Below are 12,059 nucleotides of genomic sequence, written 5' to 3'. Positions count from 1 at the left end.
CGTTCGTGAAAATTTGTTAATTACAAAAAAATATAGTAATATACTATTTACATTCCGATATGTTTATTTGATCAGTTTCGTTTAATTAGGGAAAAGGAATTTAAATTCTGTCTACTGAATTTTTTATACAAATGCTTAGATTTATCTATATTCATACTTAAGGTATATCTATAAAATAAAACTTTAATTAATAGATAGCCCAATAATCTAAATGATACTGAAATTTGAGTAATGGTGCTGCCATCAATACAAAGTCTCTTCCATTTTCTTACAATTTTGATTATACTGTAATGCAGTTATCTGTAAATTTGGGTACACAATATGAAATTCGAATAGTAGAGAGCAGTGCAATCTAATAATAAAAATGGCCTATAGCAGATCCAACACGATCAACATATTGAGAATATCACATCAATGCTTCAAAAGTTGAAGTATTTATGACAAATATTGAATGTAAATCCGGAATTTATGATTTCAGACATCAACACCGGTGCAAAACAACTTACACGATGAGCTAGTTCATAAACAATTTAGAACTGTACGAAGCTTTACTGCAAACTAATACCAGGGACTCAATTACCTGAAAGAATTTTGAAAAATATATAGTTCCAGAAGGTCTCATAGTGATGTAAACGAAGTTTGTGAACTCTCTTCGTGCATTTTTTATGCGTTAATGTTCCTACATAATATCAAGTTGCCAATGACTGCGGATCCAGAAACATAAAAGTTGGTAAAAATTGTACTTATACAGGGTGGGTAATTTTAGGAATGGATGAATCAAATAATCATTATGTATAACTAACTACTTATATTTAATGATCCTAAAATGTTCATACCACAATAAAAAATATTTCTAATGGATATCAGTCAGTTAAAAAACAACAATATTATGCATTTTTGCATAAATCTTTCACTTGATGGAGACTAAGTTACATAGCACTGTGCCTTGTCTGAATTCCTAGTTTTCCGTCATTGATAAAATACCTACAAAACTTTTTCCATACTTGTTTTGCAGCAATTGTTCAAACGTTGTTTCATCCATTCGAAAATATCTTTTGTAGTCATCTGTTTCATAATCACTATTTCTTTCAGTAAAGGGACAAGTGAATACTTATTATCTCTTTTTAGCCATTCCTTCATCTAGCATCAATGTTTACGTCACAGCTAAAATTATGGCAACACAAGCCTTTCTCTGCATGTTTATCGTAAAGAAACACAGATTGATGCAAAATATTGTCTATATTATTGATAGTGTAGAGACTACTATAGAACCTTGATTTTTTGATAAGTATCATTAACAATACATTTAAAAACTCAATCAATACTTTGTGGATCAATATTGTATTCTAATAAGAAATATCTATCAATATAGCTGGTTGATGGTGAATAGGGTATGAGGAACCTTATTCATTTTAAAAGTTTCCAAGCCTGGAGCTCTTGTAATGAAATTAAATATTTGAAAACAATGCTAATATCAGGTGCTGCCAGAAAATAGAATTCCCTGTATTATTTCGATGATTATTTAGGTCATTGTATGGGCTCTGCAAACAAATCAATTTTAATAAGAAGTAAATCAATATTATTTCATATACAACTGTAGCTGAAAACATCCAAATTCAATAAATAAATTGTTTGGAACCTGGATATTTAGCTTGTGATTTCACAACTAAAGTGTGTTAGCTGATACAATAAACTTTAATTTTAGAATGTTACCACTACTAATAGAACAAAGTTATGGAGACGGTAAACAACAAATAATAATGTGATTAACTATTATGCCTAATAATCAAATCACGTAGATGGTGGAAAATTTATTGGATTGAATTTAATATCACAATTGAATGGTTCATATAAAAATTTTGTACGATTGTCTAATATAGATTACAGATAGTTATAAATAGTTCCAGAGAGACAAATGAATTAATAATAGTGTTTTTTCTTAGTATTACTCTTCCATATTGAAAATATTTTGGTGCTCAGCATGGGAACTAATTTTTCTATCCACCTTTCCATTAAACTGCTCTGGGATCCCACCGCGCGCAGGATACTATGTCACTGTAATTGTAACCAAGCTTAAGGGGTTGGTTGTGGTGGGTTGGCGCAATAACGTGAAGGGTATAGTCATAATAATATGAAATAGGGAAGAAAATAAATACAAAATAGTATAAAACGTCTATATTTTCCTATATTATATAAACTCAACACTAAATATAGGTTTAAATAATTATAAACATGATGAAAAACACGACTAAAATTATAGATTAAAGTTAACAAACACGAATAATAATAGTAATAATAATATGCTTATAGGAATTATTAGGATCATAGAGAACTATCTAAAGGCATGCGCACTGGATAAATACTTTGTTCATTATTTATTAGTGCTTCAATAGTACATTTTTTCAAACCTTATAATATATAACATGTACCCTATATATTAAAGTTCTAAAAATTGCTAAAATTTGGTTTTGAATACTAAGTGGTTGATATGAAGCCAAGTCACTGATAATTTGGCAAATTTTGAAGCTTTTTTTTTGGATACTAGAATTATAATCAGATAAGGAACAATTTGGATTGTTTGATAGATTTGTAATGTAAATACAGTGGTTCCTTTAATTTTGTTCCAATTTGCCGAATTAACGGTAGGTACATTAAAATTAGTGTGTAATAAAAAGTAAAAAAATACGAATGGAAAAACAAACATACATTAAATGCAGCATGAAGTGATAATTAATACATGAATCTTGTTTTGGTAAAGCAAACAAGGACTGCTAAAAAATAATTTCATGACTTTTACTTTTAGGCCAGTAAGTATTTGTTGGATTATTATTTAATGGGCATAGTTCAATTTTTAATTGGAATTATACAATTGTAGAATACTTGATGACTTTTATCTCCATAGAAATGTTTACTTATTAAGGTTATTACACATATGGCGTTTTTGTTATTGTGTACAAATAAATCTATTTTAGGTATTAAGGCGCAATTTTCTTTGATAGTTTGACATTTTGTAATTGATTTCAAATTTCTTATTAATATAAAATAAATTTTTTAGCAGTCACCTATTTTGAAATTTCGTACAAAGAAATCTCTAGCTGTCATTTGAAATAACCTCTAAAGGATTTCTTGCTTTTTTTTAAAACGACAACTGATTTATTTTTTACGCATTTCCGTTGGGCGTGTGGATTCCGTTTCCGTTGGTCAGGAGGGTAGCATTTCCGTTCGTCAAAGGGCTTGAATTACCATTGTGATTAGGAGTGGATGTACCGTTGAGAAATCCGTTTTTCAATGGTTTTGTGGGGGTAGTAGCCGGGCTGACAATCGTGTAAGTTTCTCCGGTAACAGGATTGCGTTCTATGAAAAAATTGTTAAATTTATTAGACTGGTAAATCGATTATTTGATATAATTGATTCCCGTAATAACTATGTCGCCGTTTATGTATAGTAATTTGAAAAAATAACCATTTTTGTTACTTAATAAAATGTTTTTACCTGTGTACACTTTCGGAGATTTAGTTAGTTTACAATCCCATGATATGACTCCATTGCCAGTAACGGGATTACGGTTGTTAACGTCTGAAAATGAAAATAATTTTTTGAAGCAATTAAGTTTTTATTTGTTTCATAACGTTTGATTATTAGTTAGAGAAAGCAATTTATTCATTGTGCAGATATTAAAATTCCAACATCAACCAGCTGTTTGTATCCAGAAGGTGAATTTATTGTATTTCTTTTATTTTACTGTACTTTGTGTGGCAGTAGGAAGTAATTTGACATACCTTGCTTTGTTAATGATCCGCGTCTTGGTTGAGGTTTCTTTCCGTCTGGAGAACCGAATAGTTTGTTGAACGAGTCATTGTTCTGTAAAGATCGTCTGGGAGTTTGATGACCATTCGATTTTGGAGAATCACTGGACGTAGACAAGACGTTGAAAATTTCGCTACTCTGGTTACGAATTCTATAGAAAAAAGAAGCACATAAGAAGCTGTATATTTTTGTATTTAAAAAGAGAAATAAAGTGAAAATGGTAAATTATCTAACAGTAAATCCCATCAGATTATTCAATATCTGTATTATAAATGAATGTGTTATTTCCAACTCAGCGTCAAAGGCAAAAAGAATTTTGATTATCCTTCAACGCTGTTTTTTTGGAACGTATACTTCTCGGTACTTTCATTACTATTCTATACAAAAAATTCGAAAAGCGAGCTCAGATTGCTGCTTTTACTTTTAATTTCATTTCTCTTTAAGTATCTATTAGTTGCGCTAGTTGGTACATTATTATTATGCTTCTTGTAAGAAGTAATTATGAAGGAAGGTACTTCTTTTCCATTTTAAATTCCAATTAGTAACAGTGACTAAGTATTATTCTAGAAAATATTATGTTTAGTATCATACAACACAAATTACATCTGTAACAAGTGCATAATTTTGCCTAGCAAATTTATACACTGTGAAAGAAATTGGTATAAATCCATTCTAATTTTTGATATAATCTTGCATTTTTCAATGAGCACAGTCTGATTTTAACATACACTACAATGTAAAAAAATGCGCAATACACCTGCACATGTTGATACACAATTAATAGTAAATTTAATAGATTCAGTTGATTTTTAATATGTCTCCTAAATTCCTTGACTGCAGTTGAACTATGATACAATCTAGTTTAGGTTAGTATGAACAACTTTGATTAAGATAGGTCATGGTTCATTCGAAAGGCCCAAGTTCCATTGTGTTACCCTGTATTTCCACGATTTAGGAACTTAGTTAACTAGCTAACCCCCATTCTGTTTTTTTTTCATTTTATAGCTAGTTTTTAAGCATTCACAACCCAGATTAAAGTTTTTTACTTTTTCTATTTCTAATTCTGCAATTTTTTCGAGGGGACAGCTCTTTGCCACTTTTGATTTTGTCGTTTTTGATGGTATTTTCTCAAGGCTATCTCTGTAGATTGTTGTGTTTCTGTTTAATTCACCACTTTATCTTTTCAGTATTGCAAGATGTTCATCACATTCTTCTCTTGTTGTAATGTTTATTTTGATCTTTCCCTCAAAGTCAGTCTTCATCATTATATATACGGTATTCTGAGCTAATAGATTTTTTATTTTTTTTTTCTCCCATTTACCCATTTCTTGCAGGAAAGTTGTATGTAATTTTTTTGCTTCCAAATGTTATTCTTTCTTAACCTAATAATGCTTCTTTGAGGCTACATCTTTTATGAATAATTCTATATGCTGCAGGTTTAGGATTGCTACTAAAGCTTCTTGTTCAGTCTCCGGTTATTTCCAGTGCTGCTATCCTCTGAACTTTCGTCAGATTATGGAAAATATATGGTCACACAGTCTATCGACTATGCTCCGGTGGAGGATTATCATTTTTTATTGTTTATTCCGCGATTAATGTAACATATACCAGGATCTGCGAAATAAACTTTGTTGATGAACAAAAACATATAACAAAATGTTACAATTTCATACCGCGTAATATTTTGCAAAAAAGTATTACTAGGAGAAACAAATTAGTGCAAAAATAGTTTTTTTTTTTTAATTATTGAGAGATGTCTGCAGAGAAGCGTGACAGATATCCGACTTTCAAATGAAAACAAACAACACACTTTATTTCTTATTTAGAACAAACTTGAGCTTAACTGTAATAAAAATAAACTAAAATGAGCCATGCGGTCGTGTAAAAAGAAAAAAAATGTCACCGAGCGTACATGCAAAAATGCAGTTAACTGTTCATCGCATTCTCATTTACCACTACCTGCACTAAGAGTTTGAAGAGTCGGTATACTATCTGTTTTACTTCGTTTTTTAAAATTCATTAATAGATCCATCGCTTGCAATATTTAAGTTTAAAATTTTCATCTTGAAGCTAAGAATAACGATCAAACTTCATGAAAAATTTCTAGATGAATATAGTGAAATGTTTAAGTGGAACTTTTTCAACTTTCTCATTCTTTGGAATGTGTTCAACTTCACTGTAAATAAAATATTCATTGTGAGAATACATATTACTGATGTAAATATACGATGAAGTGACTTTCCCCCTTGATAATGACCTTAACTAAACCAATTCTTTTCATGTGGGCGTATCCCTTCAATTTGATAAAATTTTTGTTGTACAATATTAGATAAAATCAAGTCATATGCCTCGTACAATAAAGAAGATAAGTGTCAGGAAAGGCAACGATTTTGATTATCAAATAAGAAAAATACCACTGCTATATATCAAAGAACTGGAGAAAGCTCTTCCTCAAATGAAATGTTGAAAACCAGTGGTGGAACGTGGAACCCAGAAACCGACGTTGCAAATAAGAAAGGGCTTCTAGAACAAAAGTAGGATTACACTATCATTAAATATTTTTTTTGGCTCTAACGTAAGTATATAATTCAAAAAGAGACATTGCAACGAAAAAAGGTTGTTGAGGCTTAACCAAAGAATTGAAATTTAATATTTTTGCTCGAACAGAATCATATTACCAACGTTGTAATTAAAAAAGGATTTCTAGAACTGTTTAAAATAAGATTAACGTAGAAAAGCTCATTATTATTCACGACAGCGACAGCGACCTATGTGGCAATTACCGATTTTAATAAAATGTTCGATACAATAAAAATTTTAACTATCAAATATTAGATATACCAAAAACTATTAAAAATAATGGATCAAATCCCATTCTAGTTAGATAGGCTGGAGGATTTACTGAGCGTTAATGAGTCCTTCCAGTATTTTTAATATCATGAAACAGAAAATACGAGGGCTACACGATGGTTATCGTTTATACCCTCGTATATGCCCGTTATTATCGTACAGAAGCACACAAGCCAACAGATATTTGAAGACTTCGAAGCAGTATAGATAAGACAAGATTATTAACAAAGGATCAATCACTCTGATGTAGAGTCTAAAATGCAGAGTGAAAAGATTCACAACCGCCGAAAAAAGTTAAGAAAGAACTTAATCCATTTTTGGGATGCTAAACGAGTGAATGTAATAAAAAGGGTGTTCATTCTAGCAATTCAATTATGTATGGTGAAGGAAGACGTCGAGGGAAGTTGTACAAAGAAGTTCTCTTGCATCAGTAGCTCATACAGGCTTCGAAATAGTTATATCATTCCGCTATATTCTCCAGACTTCGCCGCTAGTGATTACTATCTGTTTCCAAACCTTAAATAATGATTTTATTCGGATAATGAAGTTATATGTGCGGTGGCTTGCACACTTTGAACAGTTTTTTTGAGGTGCATTAGGAATGCCGATAAGAAAACTATGTTATAGATATTATATTGCAAAATAAAATGGATATTTCTCCAATTTATTTATTGATAGTAGACAAGGCATCATCTATCATATGTTCCCCGTAAATCAGATTGAAATTTCTTGACAGATTCTGCACTGGATCACAGTAAGATATGAATTCAGTTGGTGTCAGGGAATCTAAGAGACATATGGCAATTTAAATGACTCCAGTTACCTTATTAATTGACAAAATAATAGAGATTTCGTAATAAATTCTTCTACAAATGAATAAATCAAAAGGAAATCACTGCAGGAAAAATATATAATTCGCGATTATCATGTAAGAATATAATCAAGAACCGTATCGAAAATGAATATGGGATGGTCAAATCAGGCCATGCGTCGGTGGTTCCACAGGAAAAAGAAGAGGATATTGGTGTTTAAAAGTTTCCGGTCTGTAGTATGTAGAAAAATGTCGGCCAAGTGTCGCTTTTTGTTTTTATCTTTCAACTTCAACGCTAACTAATTATTTACAGACACGTACATATAATAATGTGGTAGTTAATAACTAAGTATATACAAAATTGATTAAAGAGAACTAAGGGGGATGCTGGGCTTACGCATTTTTTTCGCTAGTATTTTTTTGGATACATTTTACGAAAGACTATTGTGCACTGCAAATATAACTTCAATTCGATTTTTCTGTTTATTGGAGTGTTTTTGAAAATTTGAGTTCGGTATTGTCTAGTTTTCATTGATATACTTTATCAAATTAATATGAAAACAATTTCTTGATTATTTCGACGTAAAATATGAGAAATGATGCAGATAATTTATCGGCTGTTAGATATGATTTGAAATGGAGTAATAGAGAAAAATCCATAACACAAATATGGGAAAATTCCACACCATAAATATTTCGCTGATTATGGAATGACATTTTTTTAGATCTATGTTGAATCGAATTATTTATTGCATAAATATAACTGTTTCTAATAATTAATACCACCTACGATTCAGATGCATGTATCCTAGAAGGAATCGAAGATCGTAAATAATAACCGTTGTTTATATGAGTACGAATGTCCGTATGTCCATATAGAATTTATACCACCGTATGTGGTTCACGTACTTACATAAATTAATCGATAATGGAGAACCCATAAATTCGATTTTATCCGCAGATAATTAAACTGATATATGATCTCTTATGGAAAACCAATTTGTTAACATATATTTTGCAATTTATATGGATGTAATTGTAACAGTAAACAAAGAAGAATAACTTCATCAAATATCGGTCGGCTAAAACTGAATTGCCAAATTTAATCAGGCGGGGAAAACTTTCTAAACGATTGAAATATTATTTAGCTCCCCTGTATGAAAAGGGAATAATAATATCTAGAGAAGCATTATACAATATTTTGTTGAATTTAATTTAATTAAGAGAGAAATCGTAGGTTGTATACAAAATTAGAGGAAATGTTCTCAATTAACATTTTAATGTCATTGTAATGAATGTCTTTAAAGAGATGAAGATTAAGGAAAAGTATTCTTCTCATTGTGGTACTTGACCTATGATGGAGTCTCATTAAACGTAATTTAGGCAACTAAATCATCTTTTAACAATTGGTTATAATTTTTGTCGTATTTCTATGAATTTTTGGGTAATTAGATTTGATTGCAACAACTTAAAAACGTTTCCTTTTCTTATGCCCACCTTACCAAGTAAGGTGACAACGAAAAAAATATTATGCAAAGAAAATAAACAGAAAAACTTCAAAATTACACATAATTAAGTGTATATTTTTAGATGAATTATTTCAGTCACCGGGGTGAATAACCTGCCAAGAAGCAATTTTCAACAAAGCAAACGAAACTAAATACTTTTTTTTAATAGAAAAATTGCTTATCTTGTTGAAGAATTTAGTAAACCGCAGAGATTATATTTGTATTTTGTTCAGTTTTCTTTAATATTGACAAACAATAAAACATTTTTTTTCTTCAAGAAATCCAGAACAGAAATGCTGCAATATTAAAAAAATACGGAATATTATATAGACACACGATTATCTTTTAAAAGAGATTGAAGAGTATACAGGCAATGAATCTAGGGAACAAAGAAGTAACAGTATATTAGTAACCAATTCTTCGAAGGTTTTTTTTAGTAAAATCTTTAGATTTTCGAGTAATGTACTCAAATATATCACTTTTCAGTTCAGAAGGCGCAAAGGTTTTGAGGAATAGTTGCCTATTAGCACTACTTTTACCTTAACATATTCTCAAAACGGTTTATAATTGACTTTTTAAAAAAAAGAGAACAAACACAGAATAAGATCGCTTCAAATACCATTGATGTGTAATTTCGATAATTTATTTCTCAGAAAATCAAATTTATTACAGCAGTTTATGACTTCTTTCGTATTTCCATCTGTCGAGTTAACTTCTTCCAAGCAATATACTGTTTGAATTAGCCCATAATAAGTTCCTCGATTTCTGTCATAATGGACAACCTACATGATACTAATTCAGCCATATCCTTTACTCTCTTGGACATATCGGACCAATTATTATCATATGGTTGGCTACGATATTGTCCAAAATCTAGGCTACCACCTGTACTATAATCTGTCGACAAATACTCTTCTGACTGTTCAAAAGCGTTCCTTTTGTCTTATACACCGAATATTCAATGCCCTTTTTAACAGTTTCGGCTATCATGTTAATAATTTCATTTTTTTTTGTCATATATACTCATACTACCCTTTTTTTATAAATGTTCTAAAGTAAGTTAATTCATGCTTACCGATCAAGGAAGTTCAATTCAAGGCCGAGGAAATTTATGTTGAGATCGCTAGGGGTTTTGTGGGATACACGAAAAGAATTATAGATACAAAGCGTATCCATAACACGGCACAGGATCTGTTTCTATTTATCTTTCTTTGTGTGACTTACTTTTTCCATTTCAAGTAATGTAGGTTAACCTATCTGGAGTTCTTTTTGAGTTAATAAACTCTGTAAACACAATGTGGATAATAATAGTAAGTTTTTAGTTGATTTATGAGCTATGGTGGATTTATTACAAAACAGTATTTAGTCTACGATTGGTTGATGGAGAAGAACTAAATAGTTATATATCAACATAAATTAGAACAAAACGAGATGAACCAGAGAGTTTTACGTCTTTTAAATTAACTTTCGATTCTTTCTAGATCCGAGATCGCCTTCATTCATTCCATTGGAGACCGGATATATTGAGACATCCGGTATAGTCGTTTTTGCTGTTGTTGCACTTGGTCTCATTGGATTTGCCGTGGAATTCGTTAAATAATAGGAAGAGTAAAATCTTTTTTGCATTTAATTACAGTAGTATTAAATCTAATAGTAGCGATGTGTTTATTTATGTATAATGATGCTTCGAGAAAAATTCTACTCGAGTGGATGTTATTAAAAGGACATTGACCAGTTGGGAATATACAACATAACCGTATAAGTGCAATAGTCTCAGTCTTAATATTTTTTAATGCCTACTCATCTGGCGTTGGCAAATTAGTAATAATTGTTGTTACGTAAGGTTTCCACACACGACACCGTGTAATGAGATTATCGTAATTCAAAATGGTGGGTGATAGATTGAATTTAGGAAAATAAAAAAAAAACTCTCCAATAATAGGTTTTCTAAAACGTAATTTCGGATTTTTGCAGTGGATGATATTAGCAGCGGTAATTATTGATTCAACAATTTTGTGAAGACAGAATTTTTGTTAGAAGCCTGTAACGTGATTAATTTGGATTGTAAAATATCTGCCTTGCTGGGGCCCTCTCTCACTCAAAAATCCGATAAAATTTTGCAATTGATCGTGATATATCGGCATATACGATGTCAATATATCACTGATTAATCGTAAAACTGTTTAGAATCATTTAAAAAAGACAAATTTTTGGGCAACACGTGAGCAGACTGCACGAAGTTTAATTTACTATATCGAAAACTGTGATACTTTCTTCTATGTGATGTAATGGCAATGAATACTGATCGAAGTATGATTAATTGACACAAAGGACTGAAAATTCTGTAAGGAGATGCTGGAAGCGAAGTATATATTGTAAAATTCTGAACTCTGGTCGATTCAATACAATTCTGTTAACAATTGGCCAGATTATAAGAGGAAATATGAGAGAAGCTCTCGGAGTTGGTCCATAGTACTTGCACCACGTCGAGCTACATACGTCTTTGATGAATCGCCAAAAGTTGACTGAACTAGGCTGTCAAGTTTTGATGCACCCACCATATAGCCAGTATATTGCACCGTCTGACTATTATTTGCTTCGGTGTTTGTAAAATTTTCTTGATGGTAAAATAATTGGACGATAAGGAGGTGTCGAAAATCATGTCGTCAAGTTTGTGTCTACATAAAGTTCTACATGAGGATGGAAACTATGGAACAAGCTATTATCTTTTAAGTCAGAACACAAAAGGCTACTAGTCAATACAAGAATAGGAAGAAGATTTAAAATAACCTAAATATTTTGATATAACTTAGAAAAAAATTGCTCATTGGTCTATTTTGACTAGATAGTGACGTGTAATAATGCCCAATGGGTGTTTTATATTAAAAAAAAAAGTTAATCCGACAGTCAGAAATGAGCTGTTGCTACGACCCCTCAAATCCCTGACTTTCAAGTCACGAAATATTGCTTAGAGAAGTTTGCTGCAAAATATATTTTTATAATATTTTATTATAAGTTATATTTATATAGATTGTCATAGTTTAAGTCAAAAATGATTACTTATAATAAAGTAATTAAAATAC

At 30.8% G+C, this 12,059-nt stretch overlaps 1 protein-coding gene across 1 annotated transcript in view; it reads right to left on the bottom strand.

The window, feature by feature from the left end:
- Positions 1-2,160: 2,160 nt before the first annotated feature.
- The window catches only part of LOC130451200 (microtubule-associated protein Jupiter-like), a 49,573-nt gene continuing 39,674 nt past the window's right edge, over positions 2,161-12,059 (bottom strand). Inside the window, exons 2-4 of the mRNA XM_056790065.1 lie at positions 3,780-3,958; positions 3,493-3,576; positions 2,161-3,354 (exon numbers count right to left, since the gene is read on the bottom strand). Coding sequence (XP_056646043.1) covers positions 3,161-3,354; positions 3,493-3,576; positions 3,780-3,958 — 457 coding nt within the window. The 3' untranslated portion in view covers positions 2,161-3,160. The remainder of the gene's footprint in view (positions 3,355-3,492; positions 3,577-3,779; positions 3,959-12,059) is intronic.

This window comes from Diorhabda sublineata, chromosome X, assembly GCF_026230105.1.
Source record: "Diorhabda sublineata isolate icDioSubl1.1 chromosome X, icDioSubl1.1, whole genome shotgun sequence".
Taxonomy (NCBI): Eukaryota; Metazoa; Arthropoda; class Insecta; order Coleoptera; family Chrysomelidae; genus Diorhabda; species Diorhabda sublineata.
This window is presented reverse-complemented; position numbering and strand designations above follow the sequence as displayed.